We start from the raw sequence: 18,681 nt of genomic DNA, 5'->3' as shown, positions 1-18,681 counted from the left end.
AAACTATTAAAACTATAATATTATAGTTTATTTTAATGGGGTTTTTAATCAAGCTGAAATGACCATGTTGTTGGAGTTACAGCTGGTGCTCAGAGACGGATGTTTGTGGTTTGGCTCAGCTGTAGGGGGGAGGTTGTGGCAGGTGAAACATCAACCAGCTCTCATTAATGACGGTGATCTTATATGTGCAGTAGTGTGCTGAACTTAGGTGGAGAAGGATTTATCTGGAGCAGCCAGCTAGAGCTGGTGATGGTGTTACTGGTGAAAATACACTATGTGTCCTTGCTATTATTGCCACTAATTAGATTCCTGGAGGGCAGAATTTACCAGATTAAACTGAGTCAACGAATGTTTTTCAATCTCTTCTATTGTCAAAAAGGATTAAACACAGTGTCTACTACAAGCTGCTCCTCTTCCAGGAATCAAACCTCTAAAATAAGATGAATCTGAAAAAAGTTTGATTGAATAATGAGTATGACAAGAAAAGTAAATCAAGAGAAGTGTTGATCCACCTCTAAACTCAGATATTTCAAAATTAATTTCCATTAAAAAATAATAATAATGTGCTCTCCTCTTAACAAAAGAAAAAAGTGGGTTAAATGAACATTTTCTGCTTCTCTTCCTGGAACTAAAGTCTTTTAAAATCTCCATTATATTCCTGTTACGAAACAAAGCAGCTTCAATCTGTTCACTTATTTCCCCTCCCCCCTTCAGATCTACCAGTTTGATCATGAGTGTTAGTCCTCAAGTGGAAGAGATGATGTCAGTCTAGTTTCTGCTGAAAGGAAGTGAAACTAACACATTTGTTGTTACTGAGAGCCGAAATGGCGCAGAGAGGAGTTCAGCTGAATCAAGACACCATTTCTTGTTCCATCTGTCTGGGTCTTCTAAAGTATCCGGTGACTATTCCCTGTGGACACAGCTACTGTATGAACTGTATTAAAACCCACTGGGATGAAGAGGATCAGAAGGGAATCCACAGCTGTCCTCAGTGCAGGAAAACGTTCACACCGAGGCCTGTCCTGGAGAAAAACATCCTGTTAGCAGAGTTAGTGGAGGAGCTGAAGAAGACTGGACTCCAAGCTGCTCCAGCTGATCACTGCTATGCTGGACCTGAAGATGTGGCCTGTGATGTCTGTACTGGGAGGAAGCTGAAAGCCATCAAGTCCTGTCTGGTCTGTCTGGTTTCTTACTGTGAGAAACACCTCCAACCTCATTATGACGTAGTTCAGTTAAAGAAACACAAGCTGGTGGAGCCCTCCAAGAATCTCCAGCAGCTCATCTGTTCTCGTCATGATGAGGTGATGAAGGTTTTCTGTCGTACTGATCAGCAGAGTATCTGTTATCTCTGCTTAATGGATGAACATAAAGGTCATGAAACAGTCTTAGTTCCAGCAGAAAGAGCTGAGAAGCAGAAGGAGCTGGAGGTGAGTCGACAACAAATCCAGCAGAGAATCCAGGACGGAGAGAAAGATGTGAAGCTGCTTCAACAGGAGGTGGAGGCCATCAATGGCTCCGCTGATAAAGCAGTGGAGGACAGTGAGAAGATCTTCACTGAGCTGATCCGTCTCATCCAGAAAAGAAGCTCTGATGTGAAGCAGCAGATCAGATCCCAGCAGGAAACTGAAGTGAGTCGAGTCAAAGAGCTTCAGGAGAAGCTGGAGCAGGAGATCACTGAGCTGAAGAGGAAAGACGGCGAGCTGGAGCAGCTCTCACACACAGAGGATCACAGCCAGTTTATACACAACTACCCCTCACTGTCAGCACTCAGTGAGTCTAAACACTCATCCAGCATCAATATTCGTCCTCTCAGATACTTTGAGGATGTGACAGCAGCTGTGTCAGAGACCAGAGATAAACTACAGGACATCCTGACAGAGGAATGGACAAACATCTCACTGGCAGTCACTGATGTGGATGTTTTACCAGAACCAAAGAGCAGAGCTGGATTCTTAAAATATTCAAGAAAAATCACACTGGATCCAAACACAGCAAACACACATCTGTTATTATCTGAGGGAAACAGAAAAGCAACAGTAATGGAAGAAGAACAGTCTTATTGTAGTCATCCAGACAGATTCAGTTATTGTTACCAGGTCCTGAGCAGAGAGAGTCTGACTGGACGTTGTTACTGGGAGGTGGAGTGGAGAGGAGAAGCAGTTTATGTAGCAGTCGCCTACAAGAACATTAGCAGAGCAGGAGATTCAGACAAATGTTTATTTGGATTTAATGACAGATCTTGGTCATTATATTGTGACCAGAAAAATTACATTTTTAGGCACACCCAAGTCCAAACTCCAATCTCAGGTCCTCCTTCCTCCAGAATAGGAGTGTATCTGGACCACAGAGCAGGTATTCTGTCTTTCTACAGCGTCTCTAAAACCATGACTCTCCTCCACAGAGTCCAGACCACATTCACTCAGCCGCTCTATGCTGGACTTTGGATTTTAGCTCCTGAATCTTCAGCTGAGTTCACAAATATAAAATAGACATCAGTCAATATTTTATCTTACACAGCTGATATTCTCAGTCAGACACACTGATTGTGGGATGAAGTGAATCTGTTCATATAATCATTCAACAAGAATCATTTAGCAGATTTTGTTGATTTAATGTAACAAACTTGATTTTCATCATTAGTAAAGATGTAATAGATGATGGTTTCTGAATTTATCCTAAATTTAGTCATTATTCAACATATTATATATTTGTTTTATCAAATACATTTAAGTTTGTGTCTGGAGACAGTTTGATAGTTAAATTTAGGATTATTTGTTTTTTTTTTTTATTTTCTTTAATCTTTAATCTATCCAGATTTGTCTGCATCATGATGAGCTCATCTTTTGGTCCACATTGATGTTTTCTGTATTGATTGAGTTTTTTGTTTTGAATGTGTTTCTGGATTGTGGAAATTGTTCTTTTTGTATAAATAATGACGTGATGTCAGGAAATGTTGGTGACGCTTGGACAGAAGCTGTAAATTTGAGGAGTGGGAATCAAACGTGTGAGAAGAACGGTACATTTGTATTCATGTACAATGTTTTGGTGTAAAAGACAAATGAAATATTAAATTTATAGCAAACTGTTTTTTATGTGATTTTGTATCATCGTGTTCAGTTTTTATCAAATTTTAATTAAATAAAATTTTATTTATATAGTACTTTTCATACACAAAGTAACACAAAGTGCTGAACATAATAAAAACAAATCATGCAGGGGTGTGGGTACCTTCTGGGGTCGGTGGCAGCTCATTGGCTGTGGTCCCTGTATTGCCCGGTCGTGGGGGGTGGACTCTCCAGGTCTGTCTTGCCCTGGGGGACCTCCCAGGGAGCGTTGGTGCCTAATGCCACTAGAGGCTTAACATGCAGAGGGATATTCACTTCCCTCTGGACTTACATCCCCAGACCCCTCTACTTTCCCGATCTCTCTCTCTGTCTCACACACACACACACACACACACGTAGGAATTTGGGAGGTGTGCACACCATGTGGGGTGGAGTGGAGGGGGCCACTCAGTTGTCTCCTCGGATGCATCCCGTGGCGACTCGTCTCTCAGTTTTAATTGCGCTTAGACACCAAAACACAAGAAACACAACACACAAACAACACCTGGGGGGCGTGTCATGGGGTGCATGTTGGGCAGGGCCACTTAGGTGGCCTGGCTCCCAGCAGATTGTGGTCACTGCTCCTCAATTTTAATTGCAAGCAACACACACTTCATAAACAGTCAGGAGCAGGAAGGAAGAGGGTAGTGAGGACCTCTCACACCCCTGTTTCCCCTGGGTGTGGCCAGGGGCGAGTGGGGGGAGGTGATTGCCCCAAGGGCCAGGACCTGGAGTGGCTACTGGCTCTGTGGGTCCTGGGTCGGGTGTGGGGGGGGTGCTTGGGGCTCACTGTCCTCCTGGGGTGTCCCCCATGGGGCATGGTGGGTGGATTACGTGTGACTTGACTGTATGATGGTGAGTGCTTGTGGAAACGGCACAGGGGAGGGTGTGAGTGTGGGGTTATATGGGGTGGATATTGGAGTAGGTGGAGGGTGGGAGACGGGGGTTAATGGTGCTCTGGTTCCCGGGGTGTGCGGCTGGCCTACGCTGGGTGGTTGTCTGGGGGGGCCTGGTTCTCCTAGGCATGGTGCGGGCCCTCAGCCTTTGGGGGTGGGGGGCCGTCTCTGGGCTCCTGGGGCCCTGGGGCCTTCTCTCGGGCTGCCCTTGGGTGGCCGGTCCCCAAGACCGTGGGGGCCTCTTGCTGGGGCTCTCCTCTGCCGCCCTTTGGGTGGGGCTGGAGTTGTTTTCGTGGTGGGGTGGCTTGGGTTGGTGCTCCGGGGCTGCTGCTGAGGGCCCAGGTCTCTGGGCTGCCCTGGTCTGCCTCTGACCTCCGTAGAGGCGTGGTCACATTTGCACGATTCCACTCACCACTCTTCATCATTGATCACTCCTTATTCCTCATCCTCTGCATGCTGACACAGTCACTGAGTTGTCCAGTGTTTATATACTGAGAGATAATTCTTCTTTTCTGCTGTGAGTTAGTATCTGATCGCTGTTGTGCTACTTTCATGATATGTCTTTTTGATTTGGTTAATAATTAGGGCTCTTAATGACTAGCAGCTGTGCTTTTTGTAGAAGTTGTAAGAAATTTTCTGGTGTGTTCATGTACAGGTGCAACAGTTTGTTGTTTGGTGATGGTGTGGATTGAAAGGTCGTTTCCTTCTGTCTGTGATCTTTTTGTCTCCTTTCTTCTTTCCCTTTTGCATGTTTTTGCTATTTTCCATCTTTTTCTATCCCCTCCGGTCAGGTCCTGCAAGATTACATAGATTCCGTGATTCAAAGTAAATAAATAAATAAATGACTCAGATTATCAATTTTTCCCATGTCCCAATCAACAAGAAAATGTATTATAACACACACTTTGTAAAAACAGATAAATAACTTGGTTGAAAGTGAAACACAACCTTAGATTGTTACTAAAGAGAAGATTTAATTATTCATTAAATTAAAAACACACATTTATATCATTTTCACTTATACAAGAAATACTTTGAAAAAAATTTCATATTTGCAATAATATATTCTGAGTTTAGTCATGAATGTTTCTGGCCAAAAGTTTCTATAATCCGGTATGTTTACATTCATGCTGTATAAGCCTGTCTGTTCATTAACATGCACTGTCCCGCTCAAATAAATAAATAAATAAATAAATAAAGTCTTTCAAGTTTCTTTTGTGGCCGCAGTAACAAACTTGAAAACGGCCACTAGGTGGAGTTGTTGCTCCATGATAAAAATCCATTTAGTTGTACTTTGTGACACTGTGTCCCAGAAACTCTGTTCAAAATACCATTTGTGTTTTCCTAATGTGTGGAATCATTTTAAACCAATCATTATAACAAAAATCAAACATTTGATACTGTTTAAACATTCTGTTTAAAACAGTCCTGAAAGAAAAACTGGTTATTTTCTTGACAATTCTTAACAAAGTCCAACTGTTGTCTTGTAGAGCTTAATTGGGCTGGGTGATGGTATCTGCTTGATTTACATGTGTGAAACGTCCGGGAGAAAGAACCCTTGAAAGAGGGAAGATGGGCTAAGTATCATTAATCAACAAGGTTGTTAGATATCCACAGGTACGAGCTGACAATTAGTTCTGGATTTAATCAACTTGAGATGGCTTCTCAAGGCTCCTATTTGAAGATTGTGAAGTCTGAGTTTTAGGTCTGAGTTCTTATCCATTTAATTGCCCACAAATCAGGAAATCCAAGAGCCTTGGGCCTTAATGCTACACCTGTAAGATGACCTTGAGTGTCATGAAAGGCACAGAAGAATTAAAATGTATTATTATTATTATTATTATTATTACTATTATTATTATTATAATAATTCAATTCCCTTGGCGCTGTAAAGGTGTTTGACAGAGTCAAATGGATTTACGTTTTTCAGTGTTTTGAGAAGTTCAGAATTAGCCCCAAAACCTGGTAAACAATTTCTGTACAGTTCCCCCATCTCATCAGTTCACACCAATTATTTGGATTCCCAACAATTCTTCTGAATCAGGGCATGAGGCAGGGTTATTGCAGTGCTTTTAAAATCTTCTCCTGAGATTTGTGTCATTTTAAGGAGTAGAAAGATACACAAGCTGTGGTTATATGCTGATGACCTGTTTCTGTATTTCACTGATACTTGAGTCTAGTTGGCCTCTATACACCACCTCTGCAGCTTTGACTACCATGTTCATGGCAAGAGCAAAGAGGGTGACAGATATTGTACACCCAGTGATGATGCCCTTCTCCCATCTGTGCCAGCCTGATGTTACTGGCCCAGAAGCGACTCAATCTAAAGTTGTTTTAATAGCCCAAGATGAGGTCCTTGATCTTACTTGGAACATGGTGCTGGTTTAATGTAGACTCTTCCAGCTTGTGCAGTATTGACCCATATGCATTTGCCAGGTCTAAAATCTTGCTGTCAACCACTAAGCAATGAGATAGGTCTGAACTGTTCAACATTTTTGGATTTTTCTACCTTGGGAATCCAAAACCCTTCAGTGTATCTCCATTGCTTGGCAATGGCTCCCCAGCCCAGATTAGTTTCCAGAGAATTTGGAGAATGACTGTACAGCGCTTATAAACCTGATAAGGAATGATGTTTGGTCCAAGTGGTTGAGCTGGCTCTGGCTGCTTTCACCACATCTTGGATTTTCTTCAGGCTCACTTCCTTCATGTCAAACTTGACTTTTGCAGGACCCTATGATCTCTCATAGGGCCCTGCAGTGTGGCATGGAGAAATTGGTTTATCTCCTCCTTGGAGCAAGAGAGACGGCCAATATGCTTGTAAACAGGAATGGGTTGACCAGAAATGCAGTGTGCTTCCTTGTTCTCTCCTTGTCACGTCTCCTGTGCCACTCTGCCCTCCTGAGTGTCATGAGCTTCCTCCTGATCTTTCCGGTTGCTTGTTGGGGGTGCTGTCATTCCAAGCTATCAAATATCTTTACGGTTGTCACCAATCTATTACTGGTTGTCAATCAGACTGTTCCTGCTGGTCACTGGTGTCCCCAGATTGGAAAGTTAAACGATACATCCTACAGATGCATAAGTGACGTAAATATAAAAAAACATTAATATTCCAATAACAGATATATATCTGGGTTTGAGAATAAATTTATAAAGTTCATAAATTTTATACTAATGATGTATTTGGTTTCATGAAAACGAAAAAAAATTATGATCATCTCTACGTTACTCTACTGTAAATGAAACCTGATAACTCCTCCTCCCCTTTCCTGATGTAAAACACAGCAACTCCTCTCTGTTCACTTATTTCCTGGTTCCCGCCCCTTCAGATCTACAAGTCTGAAGATGGGTGTGACCAGCATGTGCTGAAGTGGAAGAGACGAAACACATGTTGTTTAGATCAGATCTGCAGCTACTTTCACTTGTAAGGAAGTGAAATTGACACAGTCATTGTGTCTGAATGCTGAAATGGCGCAGAAAGGAGTTCAGCTTTATTCAGAAAAAATCTCTTGTTCCATCTGTCTGGATCTACTGAAGGATCCGGTGACTATTCCCTGTGGACACAGCTACTGTATGAACTGTATTAAAACCCACTGGGATGAAGAGGATCAGAAGGGAATCCACAGCTGTCCTCAGTGCAGGAAAACGTTCAAACCCAGTCCTGTCCTGGAGAAAAACATCCTGTTAGCAGAGTTAGTGGAGGAGCTGAAGAAGACTGGACTCCAAGCTGCTCCAGCTGATCACTGCTATGCTGGACCTGAAGATGTGGCCTGTGATTTTTGCACTGGGAGGAAGCTGAAAGCCATCAAGTCCTGTCTGGTATGTCGAGCCTCTTACTGTGAGAAACATCTCCAACCTCATTATGAATCTTCTACTTTTAAAAAACATAAACTAGTTGAGGCTTCCACTAAACTCCAGCAGCTCGTCTGTTCTCGTCATGATGAGGTGATGAAGATTTTCTGTCGTACTGATCAGCAGAGTATCTGTTATCTCTGCTTAATGGATGAACATAAAGGTCATGAAACAGTCTCAGCTGCAGCAGAAAGAGCTGAGAAGCAGAAGGAGCTGGAGGTGAGTCGACAACAAATCCAGCAGAGAATCCAGGACGGAGAGAAAGATGTGAAGCTGCTTCAACAGGAGGTGGAGGCCATCAATGGCTCTGCTGATAAAACAGTGGAGGACAGTGAGAAGATCTTCACTGAGCTGATCCGTCTCATCCAGAAAAGAAGCTCTGATGTGAAGCAGCAGATCAGATCCCAGCAGGAAACTGAAGTGAGTCGAGTCAAAGAGCTTCAGGAGAAGCTGGAGCAGGAGATCACTGAGCTGAAGAGGAAAGACGGCGAGCTGGAGCAGCTCTCACACACAGAGGATCACACCCAGTTTCTACACAACTACCCCTCACTGTCAGCACTCAGTGAGTCTACACACTCATCCAGCATCAATATTCGTCCTCTCAGATACTTTGAGGATGTGACAGCAGCTGTGTCAGAGGCCAGAGATAAACTACAGGACATCCTGACAGATAAATGGACAAACATCTCACTGGCAGTCACTGATGTGGATGTTTTACTGTCTGAACCAGAACCAAAGAGCAGAGATGACTTCCTACAATATTCACATGAAATCACACTGGATCCAAACACAGCAAACACATATCTGTTATTATCTGAGGGAAACAGAAAAGCAACAGTAATGAAACAACAACAGTTTTATTCTAATCATCCAGACAGATTCACTGATTGGAATCAGGTCCTGAGCAGAGAGAGTCTGACTGGACATTGTTACTGGGAGGTGGAGTGGAGAGGAGAAGGAGTTGATGTAGCAGTCGCCTACAAGAACACCAGCAGATCAGGAGATTCAGATGAATGTGCATTTGGATTCAATGACAAATCCTGGACATTACATTGGGACATAAATGGTTACAAATTTTGGAACAACAAAGTGCAAACTCCAGTCTCAGGTCCTCCTTCCTCCAGAATAGGAGTGTATCTGGACCACAGAGCAGGTATTCTGTCTTTCTACAGCGTCTCTGAAACCATGACTGTCCTCCACAGAGTCCAGACCACATTCACTCAGCCGCTCTATGCTGGAGTTAGTTTCATCTACACTGGAGACTCTGCTGAGTTCATAAAACCAAAATAAACAAAAGTCATTAAAGGCTCAGATGGTTAAAATGTGTATTTTAGTTTCCAGTTTATTTATCTCCATCATTGTTGAGTCATTTCTTCAGCTGTCAATCACACTTTCTGGGTGGTTCTCTGACATCTTCTTGTTTGTTGTTTTGTTGATGTTTGGGTTTGTTTGGGTGGAGCTCCTTCCTGTGTCTGTTCAGCCATGGAGGCTATCACTGCTCATGAGCATTTTATTCACCTAAACTAATTCCATTTTCATTTAATTAGTCAGAGCAAATGTTGTTGTTGTTCTAATGGATGTACAGATGAGGTGATGTAAACAGTAATGATCATGATCATCATCAATCAGGACATCAATCATTATTTTACTGATTAATGTGACAAACTGATGATTTGCATGATCAATAAAGATGAAAAAGATGATGGTTTTGGGATTTATCCTCAGTTTAGTTCTTATTCTGCATATTTTATTCTTTTTATCAAATATAAACATGATTGTATGGTTACGTTTTTATAGTTAAAATTTGTTGTTTTCTTTAAACTTGAATCTACTGATTCATGAATTTTGGACAGAAGCTGTTCTGTAAATTTGAAGAGTGGGAATCAAACATATAAGAAGAACGGTACATTTGTTTTCATGCACAATGTTTTGGTGAAAAAGGAAAATAAAATATTAAATTCTCTGCAGACTCTTTGTTTTTACGTGTTTATGTATTCTCATGTTCTGATGACACTAAATCATCTTTAATCTCTATGAACGTTCCTCACCTGCTTCCTTGAAAGAAAGTGTGAAGTTTCAGATGATTTTCTACCTGCATGGTGCTTCAATGACTGACGTCAGGAGGACTGTTTGGTGTCCAAGTCTTCATTTATTGCAGAAACATGTTTGTAATTCAAACATCTGCAGCCACAATCAACAGCACAGAGGCTCCTCATCATCAGAAACATCTCATTATTCACATTTACAAGACAACACACACACACATGGGAAAACACACAATCTTCTGTTATAAAACATGTGCAGAAACAGTGGTGAGTCTATCCGTAGCTGCCGTCTGGAGGTCTGTAGAGTTTGGGGAAGGTGAGGAGCTGGACGCTGCTGAAGGCAAACTTCCTGCTGCCCACGTTCTTCTGCACGTTCTCCATCCTGCAGCCGTCCCTGCACACATGCAGCATCACACAAATACACATGCACATAGATCAGCAGTCAGGTGACTCATTATGACCCACTTTCATTCTGAGGAGACAAATACTAATCATTTACAAGAATCTGAACTTTTTAAATGTTCCCATCTTTGTAAAAGTTGCTCCAGACCTCACTTCCAGCTCGTCTTCAGATATCTGACATCAAAGCTGCAAAGTTAAATCTGTCCACTTGGTGGCAGCAGAGTGTCAGAACAGCATGAAGAGATCATCACATTTTAGTAAACATGGTCAACTTGTTGGAGGTGATCTGAGACTCTTGAGACCACATTCTACTAAAATGTGAACACAGACGTGTTCTGGGACACAATGAAGGACCAAATAACCACCTGACCCATCTTCACACAAGCAGCCTAGTTTAGAAGAAGCTGTTTTGTCTCACTCTTGACACACACTGTGTGTTCATTTCCACAGAAACATGAAAAGCTGTTAGTTTAGTTGCAAAGCTTCATATTCATCCTGTTGCTTCATATCCATTTCATCATGAGCTGCACATTTTCTTTAGCAGGTTCCTGTCACACAGACCTCATGACCTCAGAGAATCACTGAACTCAAATATGTTAATATGAATTTGCATTGAAAATAAAAATAATAATAATAATGTGGTCCCCTCTTAATAAAAGAAAAATGTGGGTTAAATGAACATTTTCTGCTTCAAACTGTGTCTCTTCCTGGAACTAAAGTCTGACAAAATCTCTATTATCTTCCTGTTGTGAAACAAAGCAGCTTCAGTTTGTTCACTTATTTCCCTTCCCACCTTCAGATCTACCAGTTTGATCATGACTATAAACAACAAGTCCTGAAGTGGAAGAGATGATTGGCTACCTCAAATTATCATCGGATGTCAGTCTAGTTTCCGCTGAAAGGAAGTGAAACTAACACATTCGTTGTTACTGAGAGCCAAAATGGCACAGAGAGGAGTTCAGCTGAATCAAGACACCATTTCTTGTTGCATCTGTCTGGATCTACTGAAGGATCCGGTGACTATTCCCTGTGGACACAGCTACTGTATGAACTGTATTAAAACCCACTGGGATGAAGCGGATCAGAAGGGAATCCACAGCTGTCCTCAGTGCAGGAAAACGTTCATACCGAGGCCTGTCCTGGAGAAAAACATCCTGTTAGCAGAGTTAGTGGAGGAGCTGAAGAAGACTGGACTCCAAGCTGCTCCAGCTGATCACTGCTATGCTGGACCTGAAGATGTGGCCTGTGATGTCTGTACTGGGAGGAAGCTGAAAGCCATCAAGTCCTGTCTGGTCTGTCTGGTTTCTTACTGTGAGAAACACCTCCAACCTCATTATGACATAGTTCAGTTAAAGAAACACAAGCTGGTGGACCCCTCCAAGAATCTCCAGCAGCTCATCTGTTCTCGTCATGATGAGGTGATGAAGATTTTCTGTCGTACTGATCAGCAGAGTATCTGTTATCTCTGCTTAATGGATGAACATAAAGGTCATGAAACAGTTCCAGCTGCAGCAGAAAGAGCTGAGAAGCAGAAGGAGCTGGAGGCGAGTCGACAACAAATCCAGCAGAGAATCCAGGACGGAGAGAAAGATGTGAAGCTGCTTCAACAGGAGGTGGAGGTCATCAATGGCTCCGCTGATAAAGCAGTGGAGGACAGTGAGAAGATCTTCACTGAGCTGATCCGTCTCATCCAGAAAAGAAGCTCTGATGTGAAGCAGCAGATCAGATCCCAGCAGGAAACTGAAGTGAGTCGAGTCAAAGAGCTTCAGGAGAAGCTGGAGCAGGAGATCACTGAGCTGAAGAGGAAAGACGGCGAGCTGGAGCAGCTCTCACACACAGAGGATCACAACCAGTTTCTACACAACTACCCCTCACTGTCAGCACTCAGTGAGTCTACACACTCATCCAGCATCAATATTCGTCCTCTCAGATACTTTGAGGATGTGACAGCAGCTGTGTCAGAGACCAGAGATAAACTACAGGACATCCTGACAGAGAAATGGACAAACATCTCACTGGCAGTCACTGAAGTAGATGTTTTACTTCCTGAACCAGAACCAGAACCAGAACCAAAGAGCAGAGCTGGATTCCTAAAATACTCAACAAAAATCACACTAGAAAACACAAATCTGTTATCTTTTAAAGTTTTACAAAAAAAATTTAGTTCTTACGATCATCCAGACAGATTCACTCATTGGAATCAGGTCCTGAGCAGAGAGAGTCTGACTGGACGTTGTTACTGGGAGGTGGAGTGGAGAGGAAGAGGAGTTTGTGTAGCAGTCGCCTACAAGAACATCAGGAGAGCAGGAGGAAACTCATTTGAATGTTCATTTGGATTCAATATCAAATCGTGGTCATTATATTGTGACGCAACCAATTATATATTTTATCACAACAGTGTAGAAACTCCAGTCTCGGGTCCTCCTTCCTCCAGAATAGGAGTGTCTCTGGACCACAGAGCAGGTATTCTGTCTTTCTACAGCGTCTCTAAAACCATGACTCTCCTCCACAGAGTCCAGACCACATTCACTCAACCGCTCTGTGCTGGAGTGTCATTTCCTAGGTATGAATCTGTTCCTGAGTTCATTAAACTGAAATAGAAGTGTTCCAACCCTCTGCTCTATACTGGCCAACTGTGTCCACCTTACCTGGTTTTTAAAACCCACATTTGTTTTGTTAATGCATATTATCTGTAATTTCTCTGTCATCTGGAGCTTCTGATGTTTTATTTTTCACCTTCAGTATATAAATAATTCACTCCATGGGCATCATTGGGCCTTTTGAGGGGCTCTTGAGCCACCCTAAAATGTTCTTATTAGGGTCCGAGCCATACGAAGTATGGAAGGACCCTATTATTTTCCAAATGTTTATTATTCTCCTCCTCCTCCTTCTTCTAAGCATTTTGAGTCTAAATATCACCCCCTAAACACCCATGAAAAGTTGTGAAACTTGGCACAGACGTCAAGCCCGGCGAAAATCGGAATATTGTAAGGTCCGCATACACTTCAATGCAAAAATGGCTCAACAGCGCCACCTAGAAAAAAATAAAATCCCCAAATAAATGGGGTCCCGAACGTCTACTTCGACGTAGGAAGACGAAACTCTGCACACACGTGTAACACCCCGAGTCGAGCAAAAAAGTCAATCGTACACCTGTTGCCATGGAAACGGAGCGCCCGCCATTTTGGCGTGTGCGGCCATTTTTTCGCCACTTTTTGCACTTTACACACATCGTATTTGAACAAACTAATCTGAGGGGATTCGTGCGATTGACTCCAAATTTGGTGGGAAGCTTCCTGACAAGTTGGGGACCAAACGCTCCTCAAATCTTTCTAATAGCAGAAAGCGTGTTACCGTGGCAACCGACGGAAAAACGCCTTCTCGCCATGAAACACGGTTTGCTCATATCTCCATAGAAATACATGGAATCTGCCCCAAAGCTCACAGTACGTGTAACACCCCGAGTCGAGCAAAAAAGTCAATCGAACACCTGTTGCCATGGCAACGTGGTGCCCGCCATCTTGGATTTCACTGCCATTTGAACGAACTAGTCTGAGGGGATTCGTGCGACTGACTCCAAACTTGGTGGGAAGCTTCCTGACAAGTTGGGGACCAAGCGCTCCTCAAATCTTTCTAATAGGAAAAAGCGTGTTGCCGTGGCAACCGACGGAAAAACGCCTTCTCGCCATGAAACACGGTTTGCTCATATCTCCATAGGAACACATGGGAACAGCACCAAACTTGACAGGATTCATACACGTTGGGTCCTTAACGCATTACACCACCTGTTGTCATGGCAACATCGGGTGGCGGGGTCCAGGACGCTCGGACCCGATGGATGCCGCTTGCGGCTTTAATTCAACTTATTTTCTCGTTGTTTTATTTAAAAAAAAATCAGGCTTGTGTCTGGATACAGTTTTACAGTTAACTTTTAGATGTTTTCTTTTTTAGTTTCTTTAATCTTCAATCTATCCAGACTTATCTGCTCATTGTTTGGTCCACGTTGATGTTTTCTGTATTGATCAATTTTCTTGTTTTAACATGTTTCTGGATTAATGAAATGATTCTTTCTGTATAAATGATGACGTGATGTCAGGAAATGTTGGTGGCAATTGGACAGAAGCTGTTCTGTAAATTAGGAATCAAACGTGTGAGAAGAACGGTACATTTGTTTTCATGAACAATGTTTTGGTGTAAAAGAAAAATAAAATATTTTTAAATTCATTGTAAAGTCTTTGTTTTTATGTGTTTTTATATCATCACGTTCAGTTATTATCAAGTACAACCAGAATGACATCATCAGTATTTAAAGTATTTTATTGATCCTGCAATGAAAGAGAATAAAACCCAGTTTATTATTCATTTTTTATGTTCATAATTCATTTTAAGTTCAAATGAAATAAATAAATGAACATGTTTTAAATGAAAAAAGTCTGTTTCAGCTTCTACAGAGTGAAAACTTGTTTTCATTGGCACCAAATGACAGTAAACTGGTTTTAAGTTACATTTCTTTTCATTGGCCGGGGGTATCAGTGGAGAGGAAGAACTCCATTTAAACAGGAAGAAATCTCCAACAGAACCAGAACCAGGAAGGTCATTCATCTGCTGCAACCAGGATCTATATCAGGAGTTTAAAACATATGACCCGAGGGCCAAAACCAGCCCACCTGAGGTTCCAATCTGGTCCACGATGCTAAAATGATAGAGGAGAACATACTATATTTTAATAGTTTATTTTGGAACTGGCTGCAGCTGACTTACATAGCCACATCGGCTAACTGTACATAAGACACGAGGCAATGAGACTAAAGAGCATGAGCACTTCTTACAAGTACGGCATCTGTCATGGTCATGGATGTATTATAGAACTGGATAACGGACTGAAAATGGCGGCCCATTCATTTCTATGGAAGTTGCTCACCCAGCGCATACGCCGAAAAAGTTCTCAGGCTTCCGGGTTACTTCCGCATATTGGGCCCATAGAGCATGCGCAGTAGTGTCACCTCCCATCATGCTTCACGTCACTGTGAACGAGCAATGCGCAGCCCAGTGACCTGATCCAGCGACGCGCGGTCACGACATTAATCTGCAGTATGAGAGCTGTACAAACTCAGATGATGATTTTCTACGGCACACGATCGGACCTCGATGTAAAGTAATGATATAATATACGTGGAAAAAGTTGTGTAGTAATTGTTAAAATGATGGTTTGTTTTAATCTGATGAATTTCTATATGGGATTCGTAATAGCCCAATATAAGTCAGTCTATATTGTATATTTGTATAATCCCGTGTCAAATTTTCACGATGACTTACAATTCCTACCTTTATTCATGAATAATTTCAGGCACGTCTTTTGTAATAAATGTTAGAAGTCCTTGTTAATGCATTATTTCATTGTGCTACCCATGCATATTCTCTTTATTTTTCTGCTATTCCCTGGATGACACCAAGATGATCAATTGCGTCTCTTAAAATGTTCCTTTCTTGTGTTTTGCCGGATTCCACTTTGTTAAATGCTGCAGTTTTTTAATTGACAAAGAAAAAAAAAACTTTGTTTAAACTGAGGACTATGTTAAGGAAAACTAGGCCACTTGGGTTATCACCATTCTATATTTATTATGTAGTTATGTATTTTATGTATCGTGATTTCCGTTAGGGATTGAAAATGGTTTTGTAGGCTATTTTACCTAACTTGGCGACATTGTGTCGCTGTCATGAAATGGCTCAACACTCCCAAAATATTTAACTGTATATGTATAACAAAATATCACTGACAGCGATGCGTCAAGACTGTTATTCATATTTTATTTGAACTAACGAAAATAGAATAGCAGCTCATAAGACAAAATATTTTAATTAAAAAAATTCTATTGCCCTCTGGGTGAACAGTGTGATTAAACTACTTAACAAAAAGTGAACTAATGTGAACCAAAATATAAGAAATTAACAAATAAAAAAAAAAGCCACCCTCACTTTCCCCGATCTATTCATGGGCTGAATCTCTCTTTACATAAAATAAACCATTAAAACGCACTATCAGGTGGTTTAAACAGGTGGTCGTAACTACAACCTAGAGCTAATTAGGATTTAGGTCACAATACGTTTAAAAACAGGAACTATCATGCATGTAATATCAAACATTAAGAATACAAATGTATTAAGTTACTCGATATCAGAAAAAAGAAACTTAACTTTAACTTAACTTTTACGAACAGCTTTCCCATCATATTGAAGTCAACAGCCGTCCTCCTCGCTCCCGACACAGCATGACCGCGCTTCGGCAGTGCATGTGCACAGCCGTGACGTCACCGGAGAAATAGAGACTTTTCTGTGGCTTTTATGGCCTTTTGAAAAATAATTGACGGATTAAATGTCCATGAATTAAAAATATTGAATAGAAAGATTAGTAATTAGCTGTGTTTAAAGCTGAAGACGTCCTGTCAACAGTTTTACAGCCGTGTCTTTTACCATTGTGGCCTATGGGAAAAATGCTTTTTGGGCCCCATGGGATTTTTTGTTGCAGTACCACGAGTGGCCACTGGGAAAAATCGGCGTGCCGCCATTGTTCAGTCCGTTATCCAGTTCTATAATACATCCATGGTCATGGTCCACGTGTAGCATAAACCCCCATCGTTTACCAGAATGATCTACATCCTCTCCTTTAGCACGTGCCTTGTATGCAAATGAAAAAATGCTATATGCAAAAAAGTAATAACACCAATCCTAATATTGCAAAACTTTGATATAAACTAGCAGTTGATGCAAGTATTAATTTGTAATGAACCAACAAGATTATTATGCAAAAAAAAAAAAAAAAAAAAAAAAAAGATTTTACCTTTTGTGCCCTTAAGTTAACACTATGCAAATTCAATACTCAATTAAGGTTATGAACATCTCGATTAGAAAACTCAAAATCAGCATTTTCTTAGCTTTACAAACTAAATATCTTGAAAATACCTGTTATTTCTTCTCTTGTAATAAACACAAAACTTGTTCAACAAACATTACAACTGAAAAGTCCAATGCATCAAAAAGGAAAATAAAATATTTTTAAATTCTCTGCAGACTCTTTGTTTTCATGTGTTTTTGTATGTTCTGATGACACTAAATCATCTTTAATCTCTACGAACTTTCCTCACCTGCTTCCTTGAAGCTCTGCTGGACCATCAGTTGGGTGAAATGTGGCCTCCGAGAAACTAAAGCCTCCAGGTTATGTGGTGCAACAGTCATTTCGTCTTGATTTTGTAGATTCTTCCTAAAACCAGTGGACCTGTAGCAGCTCAGTCACTGTGGAGAAGATTCTTCCTCTGATCAGCAGGTGGAGGAAACGTTGGAGATCTGCAGCAATGAGCCCAAACTGGAAAGAAGAGGCCTGCAGGCTGGTTTACATGATGGAAACAATCAGCTTTTTAACTTCTTCCACAGGAGGGAAATGATCCTGAAATTTGACTTTCAACATATTTTCTTAGTTTCTAAATGAGGAGGATTCACCTGTAGTAGAACTAATGTAGAGACCCTGGTTTGTAGAGGTCCTGGTTTGTAGAGGTCCTGGTTTGTAGAGGACCTGGTTTGTAGAGGACCTGGTTTGTAGAGGTCCTGGTTTGTAGAGGACCTGGTTTGTAGAGGGGTCTCGTGTCAACAACTGCTTAGAAAGTGTGAAGTTTCAGATGATTTTCTACCTGCATGGTGCTTCAATGACTGACGTCAGGAGGACTGTTTGGTGTCCAAGTCTTCATTTATTGCAGAAACATGTTTGTAATTCAAACATCTGAAGCCACAATCAACAGCACAGAGGCTCCTCATCATCAGAAACATCTACTCACATTTACAAGACAACACACACACACATGAAAAACACACAATCCTCTGATATAAAACATGTGCAGAAACAGTGGTGAGTCTATCCGTAGCTGCCGTCTGGAGGTCTGTAGAGTTTGGGGAAGGTGAGGAGCTGGACGCTGCTGAAGGCAAACTTTCTGCTGCCCACGTTCTTCTGCACGTTCTCCATCCTGCAGCCATCCCTGCACACATGCAGCATCACACAAATACACATGCACACAGATCAGCAGTCAGGTGACTCATTATGACCCACTTTCATTCTGAGGAGACAAATACTAATCATTTACAAGAATCTGAACTTTTTAAATGTTCCCATCTTTGTAAAAGTTGCTCCAGACCTCACTTCCAGCTCGTCTTCAGATATCTGACATCAAAGCTGCAAAGTTAAATCTGTCCACTTGGTGGCAGCAGAGTGTCAGAGCAGCATGAAGAGATCACCATCCAGGGCTCCAGACTAACTTTTTGCATTGGTTGTACTAGTGCGCCTAACTTTTTAATTTGAGAGCACCAGCAAAAAAATTAGGTTCACTCCAATTTTTACAG

General features: G+C 41.6%; 3 protein-coding genes across 5 annotated transcripts in view; 2 read left to right on the top strand and 1 right to left on the bottom strand.

Annotated features, from left to right (window-relative positions):
- The first annotated feature begins 824 nt into the window (after window positions 1–824).
- Window positions 825–3,097, top strand: LOC121639739 (tripartite motif-containing protein 16-like). Its single transcript, XM_041985204.1, has one exon. It carries the CDS (start codon window positions 825–827, stop codon window positions 2,487–2,489), a length of 1,665 nt encoding a protein of 554 aa, XP_041841138.1. The 3' UTR covers window positions 2,490–3,097.
- Window positions 3,098–7,268: 4,171 nt separating this feature from the next.
- Window positions 7,269–13,220, top strand: LOC121639734 (tripartite motif-containing protein 16-like). Of its 2 annotated transcripts, XM_041985198.1 has the most exons (2): window positions 7,269–8,746; window positions 12,501–13,220. In XM_041985198.1, exons 1-2 carry the CDS (start codon window positions 7,466–7,468, stop codon window positions 12,894–12,896), a joined length of 1,677 nt encoding a protein of 558 aa, XP_041841132.1. In that variant the 5' UTR covers window positions 7,269–7,465; the 3' UTR covers window positions 12,897–13,220. The 2 variants fall into 2 exon arrangements, with proteins under 2 accessions (XP_041841132.1, XP_041841133.1); XM_041985199.1 differs by lacking the exon at window positions 12,501–13,220 and having other exon boundaries at window positions 7,276–9,807.
- The window catches only part of LOC121639718 (type II inositol 3,4-bisphosphate 4-phosphatase-like), a 34,767-nt gene continuing 26,070 nt past the window's right edge, over window positions 9,985–18,681 (bottom strand). Inside the window, exon 26 of one of the 2 annotated variants that reach the window (XM_041985172.1) lies at window positions 9,985–10,288. In XM_041985172.1, the coding sequence (XP_041841106.1) occupies window positions 10,168–10,288 (121 nt within the window). In that variant the 3' untranslated portion in view covers window positions 9,985–10,167. Of the gene's footprint in view, window positions 10,289–18,008; window positions 18,321–18,681 lie in introns of those variants that run through there. The other variant, XM_041985171.1, reaches the window with a different exon arrangement.

This window comes from Melanotaenia boesemani, chromosome 5 (genome assembly GCF_017639745.1).
Source record: "Melanotaenia boesemani isolate fMelBoe1 chromosome 5, fMelBoe1.pri, whole genome shotgun sequence".
Classification (NCBI taxonomy): Eukaryota; Metazoa; Chordata; class Actinopteri; order Atheriniformes; family Melanotaeniidae; genus Melanotaenia; species Melanotaenia boesemani.
The sequence above is the reverse complement of the archived record's forward strand: the minus strand, read 5'-3'. Positions and strand labels throughout refer to the sequence as shown.